General features: G+C 42.2%; 2 protein-coding genes across 5 annotated transcripts; both read left to right on the top strand.

Moving 5' to 3' along the window:
- The first annotated feature begins 847 nt into the window (after positions 1-847).
- LOC130171597 (circadian-associated transcriptional repressor-like) lies at positions 848-7,685 on the top strand. Its single transcript, XM_056379653.1, has 6 exons — positions 848-1,008; positions 2,788-3,140; positions 3,289-3,364; positions 3,711-3,789; positions 4,175-4,358; positions 4,476-7,685. The coding sequence occupies exons 2-6, from the start codon at positions 2,790-2,792 to the stop codon at positions 5,088-5,090; spliced, it is 1,305 nt and encodes a 434-aa protein (XP_056235628.1). The 5' UTR covers positions 848-1,008; positions 2,788-2,789; the 3' UTR covers positions 5,091-7,685.
- A 5,697-nt stretch (positions 7,686-13,382) lies between these two features.
- On the top strand, positions 13,383-20,600 carry prpf3 (PRP3 pre-mRNA processing factor 3 homolog (yeast)). Of its 4 annotated transcripts, none has more exons than XM_056381728.1 (17): positions 13,383-13,554; positions 14,003-14,147; positions 14,740-14,870; positions 15,350-15,517; positions 15,619-15,705; positions 15,798-16,084; positions 16,189-16,307; positions 16,395-16,582; positions 16,730-16,896; positions 17,090-17,172; positions 17,626-17,769; positions 17,858-17,957; positions 18,115-18,228; positions 18,341-18,459; positions 19,381-19,458; positions 19,556-19,611; positions 19,713-20,600. In XM_056381728.1, exons 2-17 carry the CDS (start codon positions 14,003-14,005, stop codon positions 19,860-19,862), a joined length of 2,136 nt encoding a protein of 711 aa, XP_056237703.1. In that variant the 5' UTR covers positions 13,383-13,554; the 3' UTR covers positions 19,863-20,600. The 4 variants fall into 4 exon arrangements, with proteins under 4 accessions (XP_056237703.1, XP_056237705.1, XP_056237702.1 ...); XM_056381730.1 differs by having other exon boundaries at positions 14,000-14,147; positions 15,822-16,084; XM_056381727.1 differs by having other exon boundaries at positions 14,000-14,147.
- The last annotated feature ends 55 nt before the right edge of the window (positions 20,601-20,655 follow it).

Here is a 20,655-nt window from a genome sequence, read left to right as displayed (position 1 = left end):
CTCAGATAGGGTCGACAAGTTATGTTTGAAAAAATAAGGTTGGCCTTTTCCTGGCAATGTTGCATCACCCTAGCCATTAAAAATGTGAAATTTCTGTTCCTGTTATCGGAAATGTCACATCTTATGGGTATTTTCCCCTGTAGAATTGTCAAGTATACAGCATAAACCTATTCATGACAGACTTTATTCTCGAAGAGCCTTAATAGAAACGCTGAAGAAAATAACTGGGAGCCATAGAAGTGTGTACTTGCATTAAAAAAAGTAACAATCCAGACAAATATCTTTATTTATTTCTCACTCTGAACTACAGGGTTTTTCTCCTTTTGATTGAAGGTCCATCATCCTCACCGGTGAGGGTGGAGAGTCATCTTTGTTTTTCTGGTGCTCGTTAGTTCTGCATCTATTCAATTAAACCACATCAGTTTGATCGGAGCTCGGTTGCATAAGGTTTTTGATATTCCGGCGCGTGTTTTATGTTTTGGGTGTGAGTGTGAGGGGGGGGCTGGTCACCAATACTGTGTACATCAGATGCATCGAACATATAGTGCATTTCTCGTGACTACCGACGCCGTACGTAGTGCGTGCATGTGTTTACACCCGCTCTCGGTAGTAGAGCAGGCCTGCCCAACACCATGCACACGAGCTACACATGAGTGGGCCGGACCGTGAGTGCCTGGGCCGCCGCCCAATCAGCGCCTAGTAAAGAAATCACTGGCTGGATAGGTCAACCAATGGCGTGAGCCGCCGCCGGGCCGGCAGCCAATAGAATGCGCGCAAAACGTGGGCACGTGGATCAGCGCACATGTTGACGCTCGTAAAGTGACGAGAGAAAGACCGAGCAAAGACACACGGATGAACTGCCGGGCGGATCGAGAGAGCTGAGGCTGGGCGCCCCGATGCAGCTCCAGCTACGGACTGTGTACTGACGGATCTGTCGTTTCAAAGTAGCTGAGAGAGCCGTTAACGCTTGTTTCTGGCAGCTGCTGTTTTTATCTGACATTACTGAGGGTGAGTATTTTTTTTTGTCTCTAACGTTTCCCGAAGTTCGCAGGGCAGCCTAAAGGAATTTCCTGTCCCGCTATATCCTGTGTGTGCTCCCGGTACAATTTATTGATGAAGCCAAAAGCTTTTTTTTTTCCTCACGTAGCTTATTGCCAACCATTTTTTATTAAGTAAACATTACCATGAAATAATGTGCGATTGGCAGGACTTTTATATTACCAGAACAATACAATGAAAAATCGCATTTCATATTATGTTTGATTTGCTTTGTTTGCATGTCACGCGGATTGATTTCTGATATTTTAAATGATGATAGCTTGGTTCCAAATGTACAGAACATTTTGTATGAAACTGTGCGGTGTGTTAGTTCCTGTTTTGGGCACCGTGGTGCGCAGACACAGACAGGCAGCCAACACCTGAGACGCAGCCTCATGGACCATGCCTACCTGTGCAGGCTGTACCGACATATGCACCATCCCACTCCACCCCACCCCATCTCCATCCCAGCTAAAATGGGCTATGGACCAAATCAGAGAGGGCGTTGAAAGAAAATTAGGAAACGGCACCAAATTTATTGTTGTCTTCTCCCAGTATTTGTTTCAGTTGACTCGTGAAAATGCATATAAACAACGTGACATTTTGTTTTAAGAGAAAGCAAAACAGCCTAAATAGAAACCAGCCATCAGACACAAATAAAATGTGAATGGCAAGGCGTTTGTCTGTTGTAAAAGCTGAACAGGATTGGTTAAATCTTTCTATACTCCTGAAATAGAAGCAAAGTGTGGACTGTTTTTGTGTCTCTGTGGGCACACTGCAAAAAAAAAATTCGGCATTACTCTTCTTTGTCTGTGAGCATGTTTTTCGACTATATTTTTGTCACATTGATAAAAGCTGTGTTGGTGTGTGTAGCAGCTGAGAGTATTCTTCTGACCCCTCTAATTTTCCCCCGCTGTGTTGGTGGGATCAGAGACCAGCAGGCACTCAGAGATTACAGAGTGAGAGAGAGAAAGAAAGGAAAAGAGAGGTGAGAGAAAGGCACATGGCCAGAGATACAGAATGTAAAATGTGAGTAAGAGAGGAAGAAGAGGAGGAGGGCTGGTCTGTGGAAGAGGAAAGGAAGAAGAGCACTGGGTTTGTGTGTGTGCATAACGAACAGGATGAGCTGAAGGCAGAGCAGAGAGAGATGAGAGGCATACAGAAATGCAGCCGGAGAGGAAAGAGAGAGGTTTGTGTGTGTGTGTGTGTGTGTGTGGATGTGGATGTGTGTGACTCCAAGGGGGGATGGAGAGCAAGCCCGAGACAGAGAGGAGGGGCTAGAGAGAGCACCAGAGGCAGTGGGGGAGAGAGAGAGAGAGAGAGACTGCCTATTCTGATTTCACTACTCTACAATCTCCCATCCCCCTCACATTTTACTCTCCTCTCCAGTCTCCAATCTCCTCAATGGGAGCCAGACATGCACTACCATTGTGTGCCTACTGCCTAGCCCCAGTCCCCCTCTGCACCATGTTAAACTAGGGCACTGGTATACCCACCATTTTGAGTAATTGGGGTTATTATTTTTTGGAGAGACATAGGTTAAAAAATTAGTTTTGCCAAATGGAAAAGAGTTCTTTTGCAATGTTTTTTGTTTATTTGCCTTGTACTTCTTGTCTGTCTTCATGTGACCTGTCTCTCACAGTTAAAAATGTTTGTTCTGAGTTTTCAGTCAAGCAATTTTTTTGTTCCTCTCTAAGCCAAATTGACTGTCATAATATCCCTAACCCTCTGCTGCTACTGCCCCAACAGCAATGCAGTCCCAGGGCAGCACTTCCTCTCAGCCCTCTTTCGATTCCCTGAGCTCCAGCGACAGCCTCTTGTTCAGCGACTCAGAGCAAGCAGAGGACGACACAGACGTCTTCCTGACAGACAACTCGTCCTCCGTCATTATCGGCGAGGCGGGCGGGCCTACAGCCAATGCAGACGGGGGATCGGAAAGTCCCGGGTCCCAGTGGGCGTGCGACGGCTTCACCGATAAAGAGGAAGAGGAGGAGTCATACAGGCTGGAGAGTGGCAGCAAAGCAGCTCACATCAGATTGGATGAGAGGGATCCTACGAGCCAAATCCCAAAATCAGAGGGAGATCTGCTGTTTGCTCAAAAGGTACGAGACATGTCCGTGTGGAGGGTCTGGAAAAAGAGAGGGAGGACAGAGCTATGTGTGTGCAGAGACAAGCCTAGCAGACTGATTCAGACAACAAGTACGAACCCAAACTCAGTATTAATCTATCTTCTCTTCCTCTTCCTGTCAGTGTGCTGAGCTACAGGGTTTTGTCAGGCCCCTGCTGGAGCTGCTGAATGGACTGAAGAGGGGCCGATTCGACCGCGGTAAGCACCCTTACTGTACGTCACTGCCTCCAGACGAGCATATGTGCAGACTGGCAGCTAAACGTGTAGATGCTGAACACACGTTTATATGATCTGAGTGGCCTGTGCCTCTGTGCAGCAGTCTGTATTGACGCAGCCTATTGATGTAGTCGAAAGTGCAGCATGTGTGAAGCGACAGTCTTGTGGCTGACTCATCAGCTCTTGGGAGTTTTAGTGATATCACAAGTGAAAGTGGTGTGAGCACGTGTGTGTGAGACTGAATGTCTAAATGTGCATGTATTTTCTGTGACTGCCGACTCTCAAGAGTGTCAATGGCTGACTGGATGAATATGTTTTTGATTGACAGGTCTGAGTAGTTTCCAGCAGAGCGTTGCCATGGATCGAATCCAGAGGATTGTGGGAGTTTTACAGAGACCCAACAGCGGGTGAGATGTCATCCACATTGTCCCAACGTGCACTCTCATTGTTTCTCATCTTGCTGTATTCCTGTATCATTAGATGCATCTTAGTTGGATTTTTGATTATTAAATTGTAGTTATAACAAGAAGGGAGCAGTGTGGTAGTCTTCTATTTCAAGTCTCATCTCCTGTTCCATGTTTTATTGAACAGTCCTTGGGGTAGGTAGAGTTACAGCATTCACTGGCAGTGCAGAGCAACACCAAACTTTTTTCATTTTTTATCTAGATCTATATACAGGGCCATAATAAACATCCAGATGTTTTCTTGTGCAATAACACAATTGCATCACCACATGTTTCTCACTTTCCATTCATATCTCACCTTTTGACTTTCTCTCTCTTCTTTTTCCAGGGAGAAGTACCTGAACACTCTGCTCCAGGTGGAGATGATGTTAAAGCTTTGGTTTCCTCAGATCCCCACTCAGCCTGTCTCTGCAGCCTCCAGCGTCGCCACATCCCCTGCCCGCTCCCTCCAAGACACTTCCAGCTCCACCCCGCCACACAAGCACAGGGATCAGTTACATATTCCCGTCAAGGTGAGAACAAACGCATACCTGTGTGTGCAAGAGCCTACTTGTGCGCACACAAACAAACCCCACCGCCACCACGAGTTCTAGATTCACTTGCAAATTACTCTCCTGCTCATTTTCCAGAAACGTAGACTCAGCTGGACAGGCACGGACGCTCCCGCGCCTTCCGCAGCGCTTCTCAAGTGCCCTCGTATCAGAGGAGAGGAAAAGAGGGTGAAGCAAGATCAAGATGAAAGGGAGGACCCTCCTCCTCCATCACTGGCTTCTGATGCAAGTCAAAATCCACCAGATGTGGCCGGTAACAGCCAGCTAAATGAGGACACAAAGGGAAAGGACAGTGACAGCGAGGAACTAGGCAAGCTATCAAAGTACAAAGCAGGTCAACGCTCTGAGCCGAGCCTGACGTGGGTTCATGTCGCCCCCATCCTGTCCCCGCGAAAAGCCTGCAACTCACACGAGGGCACAACCGCGGCGGTTAACAATGAAAACCAGCCTGTCACTGCCATTCTCCCGCCCAGCAGGAGGGGCAGCCCCGCTACACAAGACAGCTCCATCTCTTCTACCACACCCTACAAGCACCCCAAAAATTTGAAGAAGCCGATCCGGTGCCAAAGCCAGCCTGTTGCTGGACAACAGAGTGAGAGTGAGACCGTCAAGGCCTGCCAGGGTCAAAGCCAATCTCCTCATGTCACACTTAAGCCTTTGCCCAGGGTGTGCCCCACCCCCTTAGAGACCTGATGCATTGAACAAGCAAAGAGCCGGCAGCGTCGCTTTGTTACACCACTGAGCTTAAAGCTGCTGTGAGAGGAAGAAGGGAAGAGGCTGAAGGCCTGTCATTACAGAAACATTAAAGAGAGGAAGGGGAGGAAAGAATTGTAGGTGCTTAGATGTTGAAGACAAATGATAGATGACACACAACCCCTCATCAAGACCACAACTTTAACAGTATTTCAAACAACAGGACGTAATGTATTCCAATGAATCAAATCTAGTCAATAATCACAATTCCATAACAGTTAAAATGTGCACAAAGGTGGTTGTGTTTGAGGGGAATGGGAAAGAACACCTAAAGCTTAAAGGCTATTAACAGGTTATTGCTTAACAACCAATAGGAGAGATTATGAAGAATTTCTACGAGCAAACGCTTGTTCCTCCTCAGCATGAAAACAATCAATATTCTGTATTCAGAGATGGCTGTTTTTAGCAGACATCTAACTTGAGGGACATTCTCAATCAGAAAATAGGAAAGCTGATGTCAGTGTTCAGAATGAAAGCTTCCAGAGTTTTATTTGATGAGGTAACTCTAGTTAGGATGCGATCCAGAGGGAGTAACACAGAGTGAGCTGGATCTGATTCTACGTTGACTTTACATTCACTTGTAGATAGAACTGAGGTGTCTGGCTTGCAGAGGGAAAATGACATCGAAGTCATTTGAAAATCTTGGTAGCCAGTGATGTGAGAAATCCAGTGTACAGGAAGCGGCATTGTACTGTACGTGTGGTGTGTTGGAGTCATTGGACACTTGTGGAAAGAATGATGTCATCAACTCACGAATGTAATCCAAGAACTGTTCGGGCACTTGGCTGGCAGATCGGCGGCAAGGCATCGAGAGAGGAGTGACATCACAGCCATCAGAGGTCACGTAACTTTTCCTGTCACCCGACTGCAAACCGACATCAGCATCATGAAAATCCAAGAAAGACTTTAAAAAGACCAGCCTGAGGAAAAATAAGGACCACTCAAGGACATATGACTCTGGAGTCCCACGGTTAATTTATTCATGTGTTGATCTGACACTGCTTTAATTTATTGTTTGTATTTATTTATTGGGCAGCTGAGTATCGCCTCCTGTGCGCTTGCATAGTTTGGCCTACAGTTTTTTTTTTTTTTTTTTTTGGTTATTTTTGAAGCGATAGGGAAGATGCTGTTGACAGTTTGTGGTTTTTATTGCTATCATGAGGGGAAAAAAAAAACTGAAGGAAGTGAAATAATCTTATGATTGAACTATTGGACTACTGTGCCTTTTTACCAAATAGGATGTGTTCAGAAAAAAAGCATTTGGTGCTTTCAGTGCACTCATACTGCGTTTTGATTGTTTGCTTGTATTTCACACAAACCAGTACACATTCAGTCATCAAAGCCTACATGTAGTCATTTTCATCTTGCTTCTGAAGTTACACACAGCATCAAAACCAACAGTTTCATCAACTATCCACTGCTTAATAACCGGCGTCCAGCTCTAGTATTCTGACATCTACAGTTAATCCAAACTGCCTACATCCTCTTCAGCTTTTAAATACACCAACAGCAGTGGCTACTATTTGTCATGTACTATTCAAGTGTAGCCTTCCTTTGGGGCTTTTATATTGGTTCGGATCAACAGAGGAACAGACTGAACTGCACTCATAGTTGGTGCTCTTGAAAACTTGAAAAAAAGAAAAACCCAGAAAATATAAATGTAACCCTCTACTGCTGCTACTGTTATTCTAATTCCAGTTCTAATTTAGATGTTTGATAGGAGGCGCTCTCTTTATTTGGAAATCTGCTCACAATATTCTTATAAATGTAGGAGGGGGTTTAGTGATGTGATTGGATTTACCTATATTGCAAAAGAATTGTAAATATTTAGACTAATGTATTTTTAAATTGGTATGAGTGGTTCATATGCTATTTACATTGGGGGGGGGGCAGGTGTGTGTGTGTGGGGGGGGTTATCCATGTACCAAACGTCCTCCAAAAAAAAGCACCACATGTGAACACAGAGCCACTGGCAGCCTCCATGTTACTGCCTATGTTTTTGGAGTATGGCGCGTACAACCCTTCAGTCACAGACCCAGAGTCAGACTGTCCTTCCCCATTCTGTCTTCAGACATGACAGCAAGATGCTCCAGACGCTGACTCTCGATCAGAGGCTGGGGGTGTCTTCCACCCAACTCCTGTTTTTATACGGTTGTGGTAAGACAGACAAACCAATTGCACTTATTTTTCATTGTTTATGTCCTTTTTTTTTCATGTACGTTTTCTACTGCAGCGACCGACCACTGCTGACTGGTCAGAAATAATGTCTTGTTTATTTTAGCTGCCTTCTTCTTCTTACATTGTAAACGCTGACTGTAGTTCCCCCTCGCCTCCCCTCCCCCACTCTGCTGCATTCGTCTGCTCCTGCCCTCTCTCCTTCATCTCCCTCTACCCCGTTAGTATCTTTTCTTTCTAAACTAAACTCTGTCTTTCTCTCACCCCATCTTTACATGATATTACTCTTCTGGCTACTTTTTCAATAACGATACAAAAGGAAGAAATCTTTTAATAAATGACACATTTTTGAAAGCTGAACTGTCTGCCTGTATTTTGTGTTTACGTATTTGCGCTCACACATTTTTATATCTGTGTTGTTGTCTCTTCTTGCTATGGAATGATGTGACGATCCGAGTTGGACTGGTTTTGGAAGGCAGGTCTCACAAAACAGATGTGCGACTCAATGGGGTGCAGATTTAGAGACTGTACATTTTGAAGTGTGCGTGTGTGGGTGGGGTGGGGGGGGTGGTGGTGAAGGGAGGAAGGAGAGGGTAGCGAAAAGGAGGGGCGACAGGGTGTGAGACTACAGCCTCGGTAATCTGACTGGCAGTAGTGGGGGGGCTGGCTGATCCTCTAACCAGCTGCTACTAAAGAGCCCAAACACTACTGTAGCGTATATGCGTGTTCATGTGGGTTGGTTGTTTATTTCGTGACATCACACGAGTAAACGAGTAAATATCTCTTAGTACATAAGATATAAGAGAGGGAATCCAAAAATGGGCTGCTTCAACCTGATCCAGGCATGGTAGAAAAAAAATGAAATGGTGAAAGTCAAACATTAATTGTACTCTTGTAAAAGTTTATGAAATTACATAAATATGTTGCCGGAGTTGTATTTTCTGATTTTACTGTACAGTATAACCTGGCAACCTGATTGAAGAAGAACCCCAAATTGCTGATAACTCAAACACACATTATGTTATATATAAATCTGGCAAATAACTGTCTCATATGGGGCTGAAATGACAAATTAATGGATTTGATAATCAACAGAGCAGAATTATTAAAACGATTTATCCAGCACAAATATCTGGAACATTTTCCGGTTTCAGCTTTTTAAATTTGAGGATTTGCTACATTTCTGTTTTATATCATTATAAAATGAACTGGATTCTGGGCTGTGGGTCGAGCATAAAAATCAATCTCAACACATCACCATTGCAACAACTAACTATTATTTTCTTTACTGATTAATCCTGCAATCTGTAATCTATTAATCTATAATCTTTCCTTGATTAATTGATAAAATCTTTATTCTATAAAATGTAAATAGTAAATTAAAAATATTGTGAAAAATGCTCATCACAGTTTCCTTGAGCCCATTTTCTCTCCACTCCAGCATCACACCCATGGATACTGCGTGCACATGGGCACAAGAGTGGCATATTTTAAGAGGGTGTGGTTTGATTTCTCCCTGCTCAGACGGGATGAAATCAGCCATGCTGCATGTACACACACACACGCAAACATACCCAGAGTTAAAAACACAGATGCACACGCGTGCGCCCCTCCCCGCCACACACTCTGACACACTGACTGGCTGATTTTGTGATGGGCCTGTCTCTGACACACTGACTGTGCTACGTTACAACAACAGAGACCGCCCTCCCTCCTTCCTCCCCTCTGCCTCCCTCCCTCTCGGCCCCCCCTTGTATCCATGCAGTTTTTAGCAGAGAAGCCCCTGCCCTCCACCCCCCCTTTCTCCTCTGGAGGATGAAAGCGAGGGGCAAGAGGAAAAGGACGGGAAGAGGATGTGTGGAGGGCGCAGGGAGGAGACCTAAACTCACTTCAATTTTGGGGAGCATGAAGGACATTTGCTGTTTTTCCCACTTATTTTTAATAATAATTTAATTATCTCCACTCATTTATGTTGTGTTTGTGTTTTTCTCTTTACCTCCTACGATTTCATTTTGAAAAAAGTTTTATTTCCCCAGTAAATTATGACTATATTTTACAAATGTCTATACAGCAAGTATTTAGTATAAGGTTGAGAAAAGCATCTTTTGTTGTTGTTGCATCACTACTGTGCTCAGTTGTTTTCACTTCTGAGTATCCAACAAGCATGTGTTGGATTAATTGAGCATGTGTGTTCGTGCATCAATAGGATTGCACATAATGAACTTACTGCCCCTCTTATCCCTTGTTGTGTAGGTTTTAATTGTGGGTCCACATCCCGTTATTGGTTTTAACAAGTTAATGATTTAAGGGTGTCTGTCCAGTTGCCTGCTGCATGCGCTGTCTGTGTAATGAAGGGAATGACACAATGAGGCTCTTATTCACTTATTCCAAAATCCCCTCCCCCATAATTCACTCACTGCACGCCAGTAAAACTAGCGTGAGGTGAAGCCACACTGTGACTTTACAACTACACACAAACGCAAAGACATGGCTGGAGCACACACTCACACACATGCTCTTACTCACCCCAAGTCCTCAGGGGGTTTTAGTGCCGACCAGTCCCAAAACAGCCTCGATGCTCATTAAAATTGCACAGTGGGCAGCCCTGCAATGGAATCAGAGCTATTTCAAAGTAATTTCTGCCTCGCCAGAGCTCACAGTGATGATGGGCCTTCCTGTGCAGGGTTGAAGTCTCTGCGCTGCCCACCATCTGTGGTCCCCATCACCATGATGTCACCAACAGGGGACACGGTAAAGACAGAGAAACAAGGACTACATTTTCAAGGACGCACGTGTATTCCATGACATTGTGTGTGATATTTGGGGCACGCCCGGGCTACAGGCAAATAACATCCTCATCAGTTTCTTTGGCCTGAATGTGTTCTCGGAAGTCTGCTCGTGATGACGCCATCTTACACGACTACTCAATTATTCAAGCTTAGTGAGTGAAAGGGAATCACCAGATAGAATAGAGTGAGAACGTAAAAAAAAGAGAAGTGCGTAAAGGAGGCAGAGATGACAAACAGAGCGGGTTATGAATGAGAAAAAATGAGAGATAAAAGCTTACACTCTTAGTAGACGACTCGGGATTTAAGACATGCACGTGCACTCACACTGATACACACGCTGAAGTCTTGTGTAAAGTAAAGACAGCAGAGTCCCCTGAGATTGTATCCTCCAAGATGATTTACAGCCCCTGTCAGATACAATGAAATAAAAGTGGGTCAACATGATGAAATATACCATAACCACACACTTGATGAATCAAAAAGCTGTGTGGAGGAACGTGGGGAATATCTCAACTAAAGTCATAAATTATGCTCTTATGTAATATTCATATCACAGCAATAATGCACCTTAATACACTCAACTGACATCACGTGCGAAATCGTTCAGCAAATGAAAGGAGGCGCATGATAAAGACTCAGCAATTAGTGCTTTGGGGATTTTTGGACAAGGATTAACTGCACACTAAATGCTTGGCATTCCAGTAATATAATAGATTAATTCATACAACTCTCACCACATGGTCCTATGATGCTGTATTACGCTTGTTTTAGCGGTACAGGCCAGTAGAAGTCATTGTGTTTGCCAGTGTGGGTAAGAGTGTGTGTGTGCATGTGAGCCTGTGTGTGTGTGTGTGTTTGGTTTTTCTGTGTGTAGTTGTATAGAAATATCTGTGGTATTGTCATATTATGTGCTGAGGTGTCATTACATAATAGAGTTGGGGGGGGGGGGGGCAGACAGCACATATGAGGTGCCAACAAGGAATTCAGGTTGATCACGGGTGGTGGTAGAGGTAGCTGGGTGGGTAAGTGTGTGGTGTGTGTGTGTGTGTGTGTGTGTGCATTGTTTGGCCTGCTGATCATTTGATTACAACCAGATTAAAGCATTACCCTTGTAAATGTCATGCACATTTTTATCAGGCTGTTTTACCAAAATTAAGGTCATAATTGAAATGAGAATTACCTGACTGATAGACCAGCTTCATGTATTCATCTTGCAAATAATCGTCTGATATTGGGCTGACACAATTAATTAATCTTTTTGTTAATCAATAGAAAATTAGCCAATGACAATCCCAGAATTGTTTGTTTATTTTGTTAAAATACCATACATTTGCTGTTCCAGCTTTTTAATGTGAGGATTTGCTATATTTCTGTATTCAATATCAATGTAAATTGATTTTCTTTTCTTATAATAGACAGCTGGTAGAATATAATAATTGATCTGAAGATGTCACTAGGACTGCAACTCACTAAGATTTTCATTCTTTACTAATCAATTAATCGTTTGCTCTACAGAATGGCAGCAAACTGCAAAAAAAATGCCCACTAAAAGAGTCCAGATCCCATGGTAATGTTATAAAATCTCCTATTTTGCCCAACCAACAGTCGGAAAACCCCAAAAAGGGGTAAAGTAGGGGTTCAGGGGTAAAGCAGAAAATATTCACATTCAAGAAGCTGGAACCAGCGATTATTTTCAGTTTTGCTTAAAAATTGTTAAAAATGAATATATTAATTGTGTCAGCTCTAGACATCGGTTTTGGTTGTGGGAATTGTGATGATTGTGATTTTTTTCACAAATTTCTAACATTTCTGTAGATCAAAAGAACAATAGGAGAAAAGAAAAGGCCAGATCAATCAAAACAACTGTTAGTTGCAGCCTTATTTTCTCTACTTGTCGTTGATTATGGTGTTTTAATTCTGCACATACAACAGAAAGGCCACAGAGTGAACTGGATCCAGGGTTATGTTTGTATACACAAAGACACTTGTGGTGGTGGTGGAAGCTCAAATTTCAGCACTGACAAAAAATATATATACAATGAAAGTTTCTCAAATTCCATTCTATTATTCTGCGGTGTTGATAAGAGGTTTCCTTTGAGCTACCAGATATCTTTCCAGATAGCAAAATGGAGTTCTGCAAACCATGCAAAAGCTTAGTCTGGTTATTCACATGAATCGGGCTGCATGTAAACATGGATGTAAACAGACTGAGTAAGCGGATGGGTGAGTGAAAGCCAGAAGGTAAATTGTGAAATACGTATCCTTGATGAATCAGCATGTGAGGGGGTTGACAATGAGAGTGTGCTGTTCAGTAGGAGTAACTGCATGTTTCTGTAATGAATGGCTGACATGATGATGATTGTTATAACTCTGCAGAAAGAGCATGTCTGGAAAACTATAATATACTGTGTATATACAATTTATACACAACATTAGCAATGTGAGTGAAAGCGTGGACGGGTGATCTGGCAGACTTGTGTAGCCTCAGGCTCACTACTGCATTCATGCTCACACTACTACAACTGCACTCAGTTGACCCACATCATGCAAACATAGAAAAAAAATGAGGGGGTGGGCCTACAGAGGAGGAAGCTGAGATCACCTGATAATCCCATGTTTTTGGGGACTGGGTTCGTGACTGTTGCTCTGTGGTTAGTCAGGCAATAGCTGGGCAGTGTTTCACTCTAGACTGAGTAGTGATAAAGGGAGATTATGGATAGGTTGTAGTTTTATGTAGTTTTTAAATCCTGAGCCATAACATTAGGGGAAGCAACTGTAACTGTAATCAAACCAATATTGTGGGCAAGGTACTGCAGTTTATGTGTTAATTTTCTGTATTATAATTTAAATTCTTTTTTACATATCAACTTTGTGATAGAGGCAAGAAAGATTTCCCAATGGATTAAAAATACACCTCATAAACATAACACACTTTGGTACTGGTTTTATGGCTCTATTTAACCTTGGTTAAAAGAAAACTATCGTTTTGTTTTATACGGTTCTGTCATGACGCCACGGTTTTACCTCTTCTTTTATACGTTTTGTAAGGCAAATTTATTTTGGTCGAATACAACCTTTAAAAGAGAGTTTATTTCTCTGAAACTTCGACTTTGCATCATAATTTTCAATGTGTTACCATGAGAAATAAACGTAACAGTTTCCTTCCGACCCTGCTGGGTGGTAACGCTGAACATCTGATCGAAACGAATGCACTGAAATGGTCACGAAGAAGAAGAAGGCGGCGGAGGAACGAAGAAGAAGTATCGCCTGTTTCCTGTTCCGGGTCTTGGATCCGAAACGTTGTGTGAACGGCGCCACTAAGCAAAAACTTTTACAGAATATTTAGCAGTTTGAGTGTTTTATGCGTCTGAGACTTGATGATTTGTGTGTGAATTTTATATCATAAGTAATCTGGCAGAAGATACAGGCAGAATAAAAAGGTTTGTACGCTTCGCTAAACAGTTACTCGCTAATGTTGATAGCTTCCAGACAGCAGCATGCTAACCTGAGTTAGCAGGCAGCCGGGGAGTTTTGGCGGATGTAATTGATTTTAGCTTGTATGTTGCTCCTGGTTAGCACATTTGCCAGTCAGTGTAACATTGCCGCTATCAGCTGATAAACCGTTTGGACTGAGCGTGCGCGTGTTTTAAGAGTAAATAACTGGTGAACGTTTATGTTTTTGTTGCGCCAGCTTAGTGTGCATGGGTGAGTGACAGACGAGGTTTGTGTGCATGTAGCTCTGTTTTGGACTCTCACTTCAAGGGGACGAGATAGTCCAAAACAGGGCTAAAGTTCATGGAGACATGTTCACGATAACCTGGTTAAATAGTGTTAATGAGTGTTGATTTTACATGTTGTAAATGTTAATTTGCTCTGCTTGATCAGAAGATGTCTCTTCCAAAGCGGGAGGTGGAGGAGTTAAGGCCATGGGTGGAGCGCACTGTGAAGAAAGTGCTTGGTTTCTCAGAGCCCACTGTGGTCACTGCAGCTTTGCACTGTGTTGGAAAGGGACTGGACAAAAGGAAGACCATAGGTAACTGTTCTGGCCGTTTGAGACCTACTGATTTTAATTTCAAGATCCAGTTAAGACCGCATACACTTTGCACGTAGCATCAGACGGTTGTGACGATCGACAAACCAATGAATAAACTAAATCAGTCAGAGACACATTAGTGAGCACGATATCATTATATATGGTGACTAATGAATACTAATATCTGACCACCTGCAGTGTGATTTAAGATGTCATTCTTTTGCATAAAAAACGCTCTTTGAGTGACATTTAACACTATAAGTAATAGATCTTGCTTTCACATGCTGTGTAAATCAACCTAAGTGAAAAACCATAAGCACCAACAAAGCTCCCCATTTCATAGGTGATTGGCTGTGGTGTATTTCATATCCTTCCTGACTCAACTGTCAGGCACTGACTTTTAAAATGACTGCAGAAGTCAGGTCGGTGGGAATCAGGTAAATGGTGTAGTTAAAACATCAGCTTAATCTTCGTATGATCATGTTTTTCTCTGCACTTAAAGGCACTCTGTGATCATGTAATTTTATCATGTCGGTGATCAAAGGAGTAGTAGTGGATTTGTGCTAATTATTTGATATTTTTTTCCCCTCAGACCAGCTGCGTCCCTTCCTTGATGACTCTGCTGGAGGTTTTGTGGAGCGTCTTTTTGAAGCGCTGGAGGAAAGCCGTAGTGCCCGTGGCAACAAAGGAGCAGGAGAAAAGAACCGCAAGAGAGACTTGAAGGTACACAAACCCTCTAGGAGACATTCTTACTTTATGTTATCGCTGTATAACTAAATAATTATACCTAAAACCAGTCCATTTATTTACTAGAAATTATAATGACTACATGAACATGCTTGACAGACAAAAGGGATCACGTAAAGTCAAGAAATCAGGCACAGGGTACATTAGTCAGATTACTTTAAACCCCAGTTTATACAGGGAGGTGAATCATCAGAACCCTGCCTTTAGCCCCTGAATACAATTATTTTTATTAACTCCGATGTTCCTAACACCCCTTGACTGAGACCACGAAATGGAAACTGGGTTTAATGTTTATGCAGAGGTTTCTGAAACCAGATCATTGACACAAGCAGAAAAATAATCATGTAAGTGTTCCAACCATAAACACTCTGAAGTTTGGCTTAATGGTAATATGTCAATACTTGATGATAATCAAATCTTGTTGGTATTCTTCTGTTCTGACTGGTTGGTCTCAGGATGTATTTGGTGATGAAGCTGACACAGGTGCAATGCGAGAAACTCAGGAGCCAGGAGATGGAACAGTGGCGAAGCGGAAACGGGTGCCTCGCTTCGAGGAGGTGGAGGAGCCTGAGGTCATACCTGGACCGCCATCTGAGAGCCCTGGCATGCTTACCAAAATGCAGGTATGATACCGTTTTCTCAGTGACAATTTAGGTTATAGCTAAATAAGTTGTTTTTATGATTAATGTTCTACATTTTCTTTTTACTTTATCTGTATTAATAGATCAAACAGATGATGGAGGCAGCCACAAGACAGATCGAAGAGAGGAAGAAACAACTGAGTTTTGCCTCTTCAGTCCCTGCTTCACCAGTAAGATTTATTTTTTTGCCCAATAAGACACAGTATCAGTACTTTAAGGCAGTATATTCAGTATAATACTGGCCTTATTTCTCCCTGACTAGCGGTTGCCCCTTCCTACACCACAGTCACAAATGGAATCCTCTCCAGTATCGAGGCTTCTTGGCACCTCCACTGCTGCAGCTGCTGGTGGTGCCTCATCCATCGCCCCCTCCCAGGCCGCCAGCTTCATGAATGATGCTATCGAGAAGGCCCGCAAGGCTGCTGAGCTACAAGCGCGCATCCAGTCTCAGTTAGCCATGAAACCTGGTATCCTCGGAGCTTTGGGGAACACTGGGCCTCACAACCTAGTGGCACTAGCTAATCTACATGCCATGGGAATTGCTCCACCGTGAGTAATGTCACAGTATTTAAAGGATTTTAACACCTAAAGATGAAAAAACATTATAGCATTGTCTATTTGTTGATGCATTCTCTGTGTGTCTCTTTTTATAGGAAAGTTGAAGCCAAGGAGGTGAACAAGCCAACACCTCTTATTCTGGATGAGAAGGGAAGAACTGTGGATGCAAGTGGCAAAGAGGTTGAACTCACACATCGCATGCCCACACTGAAAGGTATGCATATAGTGGCCCAATACCCACATACACAATCTTATTTTCTTGTTTGAGTGTTTGTCAATTAATTTCCCTTTCAATGTTTAGCTAACATTCGAGCGGTTAAGAGGGAGCAGTTCCGTCAGCAGCTGAAGGAGAAGCCTGGGGAGGAGTTGGAGTCCACGTCCTACTTTGACCAGCGTGTGTTTATAACACCAGCTCAACGGCCTCGCAGAAGCTTCAAATTTCATGATCAGGGACGCTTTGAAAAGATTGCACAGAGGATTAGAACTAAGGTTGGATTTAACTCCTTAAAATGTTCAGTGTCAGCAATTGTCAACTCTATGCCGGGTTTTTGGAATAGAAAATATCCAACTGTTGAAACGTGGTTCACACAATAACTCGACTTTTGTCCCTCCTGCACTGATCTTTACCTCAATCAGGCCCAGTTGGAAAGGTTGCAGTGTGAGATTGCCCAGGCAGCAAAGAAGACAGGAATCCAGGCATCCACCAAACTGGCCCTGATTGCTCCGAAGAAGGAGGTTGGAGAAGGGGAGGTGCCCAACATTGAGTGGTGGGACTCTTACATCCTGCCCTCAAACATAGACATGTAAGAAACCACTGCTAACCCAGGAACTTAAACATTAAGTATTATGTAAGGTTTAAATGTTAAAACTGTCCCATTTTCAGTGTCTCTCTTTAGAATACTAAGCACAATCTTCATGGCACAAATAACATTGCAGTTTGTACTTATTCATCACATTGTAATCAATTGACATGTTTTTCCTCTTAATGTTATGTAGAACTGAGGACACAAAATTTGAACAGTTGGAGCTCTTTGGTGTGACCAACCTGGTAGAACATCCTGCCCAAATCCAACCTCCTGGTAAGTGTTTATGAGGTTAAATGTGGTCTTTCTTTAAACTTAAATTTTTATTGCTTTTCATGCTATTCCTACAGAACAAACACAAAAGCTGGTGTCAGTGATGTATGCAACTTACAATTTCTCTGTCTGTATAAAGGTTTTAGTAATGTCTTTGAGATGGGGTTTGTTATCAGTCTATTTTTCACTATATTCTTTAAATTTAATGTTGAATTCTCAGACCATGAGTCTTTCCATATCCGTATGTATCTTTTCAACAATGTCCAGAAAATATCTTGGAGTAGGGGCGTCCTGTTTACACAGTTTTCTTGTGATTGCCTTCTTGGTTGCTGCTAATGGAACTGAAACAAAATAGCCATGACATGCCCTACAAACTCTTAATGGTATTGATTTCATTACTACTATAATAATTTACTGGAATGGTTACAATATTTTGTGGGTGTTTTTTTTTCTCAGTGGACACAGATAAGCCGGTCACGCTGGGTGTATACCTGACAAAGAAAGAACAGAAGAAACTGAGAAGACAGACACGAAGGGAGGGCCAAAAAGAAGTGCAAGAGAAGGTTCGCCTAGGACTGATGCCTCCACCAGAACCCAAAGGTACCCACTCATAAATTACTACAATTTAAAAATTACTACAGTGCTAGATTAAACAGAATGTAGCTGATGATTGTTTTCATTTTCTCAGTACGCATCTCCAATCTGATGAGAGTGCTGGGGACGGAGGCAGTTCAAGACCCAACAAAAGTAGAAGCCCATGTCAGAGCACAGATGGCCAAGAGACAAAAGTTAGTAACACAATTATCCTTTACACTGTTTTTCCCTTATTTATTATCTTCTTTTTTTCATGCATCATTCAGAATTTTCCCATTTAACATTATGTGTGATAATCCATGTAAAATAAAAGCTCTTAAGGTTTTTCTAATTCTGTCTCTCTTCCTGCAGGGCTCATGAAGAGGCCAACGCCGCTCGCAAACTTACAGCAGAGCAGAGGAAAGAGAAAAAGGTCAAGAAGTTAAAAGAAGACATCACTGATGGTGTTTACATTGCAGTGTACAGGTGTGTATTTGTAGGGACAGAACAAACACTGCAGCGCAAAAATGTGTAGTGCAGCGTTTGTGTTTCGCAATGTAGATGTGTGTAATTTAAGCACCTTTTCTTCCCTGTACAGGATCCGTAACCTGCAAAATCCCGCTAAGAAGTTTAAAGTGGAGGCTAATGCCAACCAGCTGTACCTGACAGGCACAGTCGTTCTGCACAAAGATGTCAACCTTGTTGTAGTGGAGGGAGGTAAGGGTGAAAAACCTGAACACAACAGCGTACAGGAAAAGGATTCTCAGGCTTAAAGTAGCATCAGTATTCTTGCCATTTCCAGCCTGTTGGTTCTTGCAGTTAAATATTTTTTCTCTCTCAACTATCTCATATTGACATACGCTTTATAATGTTTGCTCATTTCAAGAGAATATCTTTGGTGTTGACATTCAGTGCTAATCATTCATTTTTTTTCTTATTCATAATTTCTCTGAAATGTTATAATAGAATTTTTATAGTAAATATTCTTAGTGAGTTACTTGACCAATCCTTTTCAGTAATCCTTTTTTTTCCCTAAACCACTTTGTTTATTCCACCAATTTTTCAATATTATGATGTTGTCTCCTGTGTGGTTTATCCCCCAAACTTTTCCTTCCAAACTTTGAACAAGCATTTATTTTGATAGACGTTCTTCAAACCCTCTTCAAAACTAAACAAACAACTTTCATTGTGGGGTTGTGATAGAGGATGGAAGGTCCAGAAACCCACAAGGGATAGGATTGCAACAGAACACAAAATATTAGGGAAATGACCTAACTGAAATGACTGGGCATCTGGCAAGTGTTCGGATGCAGGAAAAAGAAAACGTCTAGTTCACAATTCTTAGGCTTCTCTGGGACATTGTAATGTTTAGTATAGCCCAATGTACAAATATAAAGTGTTGAAATAATGATTTGAATTTGAATAAACAGCTGACAACAACATGGAAGACCAATTGCTTGTAGGCATTGTTCAAAGATTTTATAGATGCATCTATTTATGCTATGGAGGATTGTAACATCTCCATTTACCATTCTATTTAACTTATCAGGTACCCCTTGAGAAATTGAAGTTGTAGAAAAATCAAACTTATGGTGGTTGATTTTATATGTGAATTACTTTTTTTTTTGTTTGTTTTAGGCCCCAAATCTCAGAAAAAGTTCAAGAGGCTGATGTTGCACAGAATCAAATGGGAGGAACACAACAGTAAAAGGGATGGTAAGAGTGGCTTGTCTCTTGAGTCTTTTGCCACAGTTATCATGTGTTTGTGCTTATTTCAGTAAAAGTAAACTCTTTACCATTTATTCTTTTTTAGATCCAGATGGTGATGACGATACAAAGAGAAACAACAAGTGTTGGTTGATTTGGGAGGTGGGTGTTCATACATTCTGCTTTCTTAAATATTTAATTTGGATTGTATTTGTTTTGTTTGTGATCTTATTTAAGTCTAATAATTCCTATTGATTCTTCAGGGAACAGCTAAAGAGCGTAGTTTTGGGGACATGAAGTTCAAGCAGTGCCCAACAGAGAGCATGGCCAGAGAACACTTCAAGAAGCATGGCACAGAACACTATTGGGACCTAGCTCTCAGCCAGAGTGTGCTGGACACCACAGATGACTGAAATCTGCCTGGGGGGAGCAAGTAGTTTCAGTCAGCGCCAGACCACCCACCTAGCCCACTTCTCCTACAAGCCCCCAGACCAACAGCCTAACAGCCAGCAGACCATCCATGCTAGCTGGCTGCCTTCAATTTGGGACAGACAAACTTAATTGAGAGACTTGCACATAGAAAAGGAGGAACAATAAACTGTGTGGATATCTTTGTGGGAATGTGTGACAGATCGGAGTGTGTGTAGGACAGTATATGTTGTATGCCTGCATCAGTGTTAATCTCTTTGGTGGTAGGCTCTTCTGTCAGATATTGTTATCTATTATTGGATAGATTACAGTATGCAAATCACTTACCCAAGGCTTTATGTGATGAGGAGAAACTGTCAGATTATGTTGTGACTGAAGTTTTGTGATAAAGTCCCCATGTACACTGATAATAACCTCTGTGTGAGTCAAGCAGTTAATAAACACCACCCCATCAGTAAAGACTGCACTGCTATTGTGCTAACACATTTAGAGTACACCTTTTTATAAACAGTCTATGGAGTAAACCTAGAAAGACACGTGGCTAATGTTACAACGTTGTTTTAAGACATGATTATTACAGGTACATTAAACAGAATTTGAAGCTCCCACGTGTATTTTTTCTTTTCTGTTTGGAGAAAGAGAACAAATCTTTGACTCACTTCAAGCTGTATTTCTCTGTAATATTACAGTCACAGCCTTAAATAAACAACAAAATTTAAACACCTTGTGTCCGTTTTTTTCCGTTAACTAGGTTGGACCTCGCTGGTATTTAACTTG

This window comes from Seriola aureovittata, chromosome 7, assembly GCF_021018895.1.
Source record: "Seriola aureovittata isolate HTS-2021-v1 ecotype China chromosome 7, ASM2101889v1, whole genome shotgun sequence".
Lineage (NCBI taxonomy): Eukaryota > Metazoa > Chordata > Actinopteri > Carangiformes > Carangidae > Seriola > Seriola aureovittata.
Note: the sequence above shows the minus strand (reverse complement) of the source record. Positions and strands in the feature narration are given on the sequence as shown.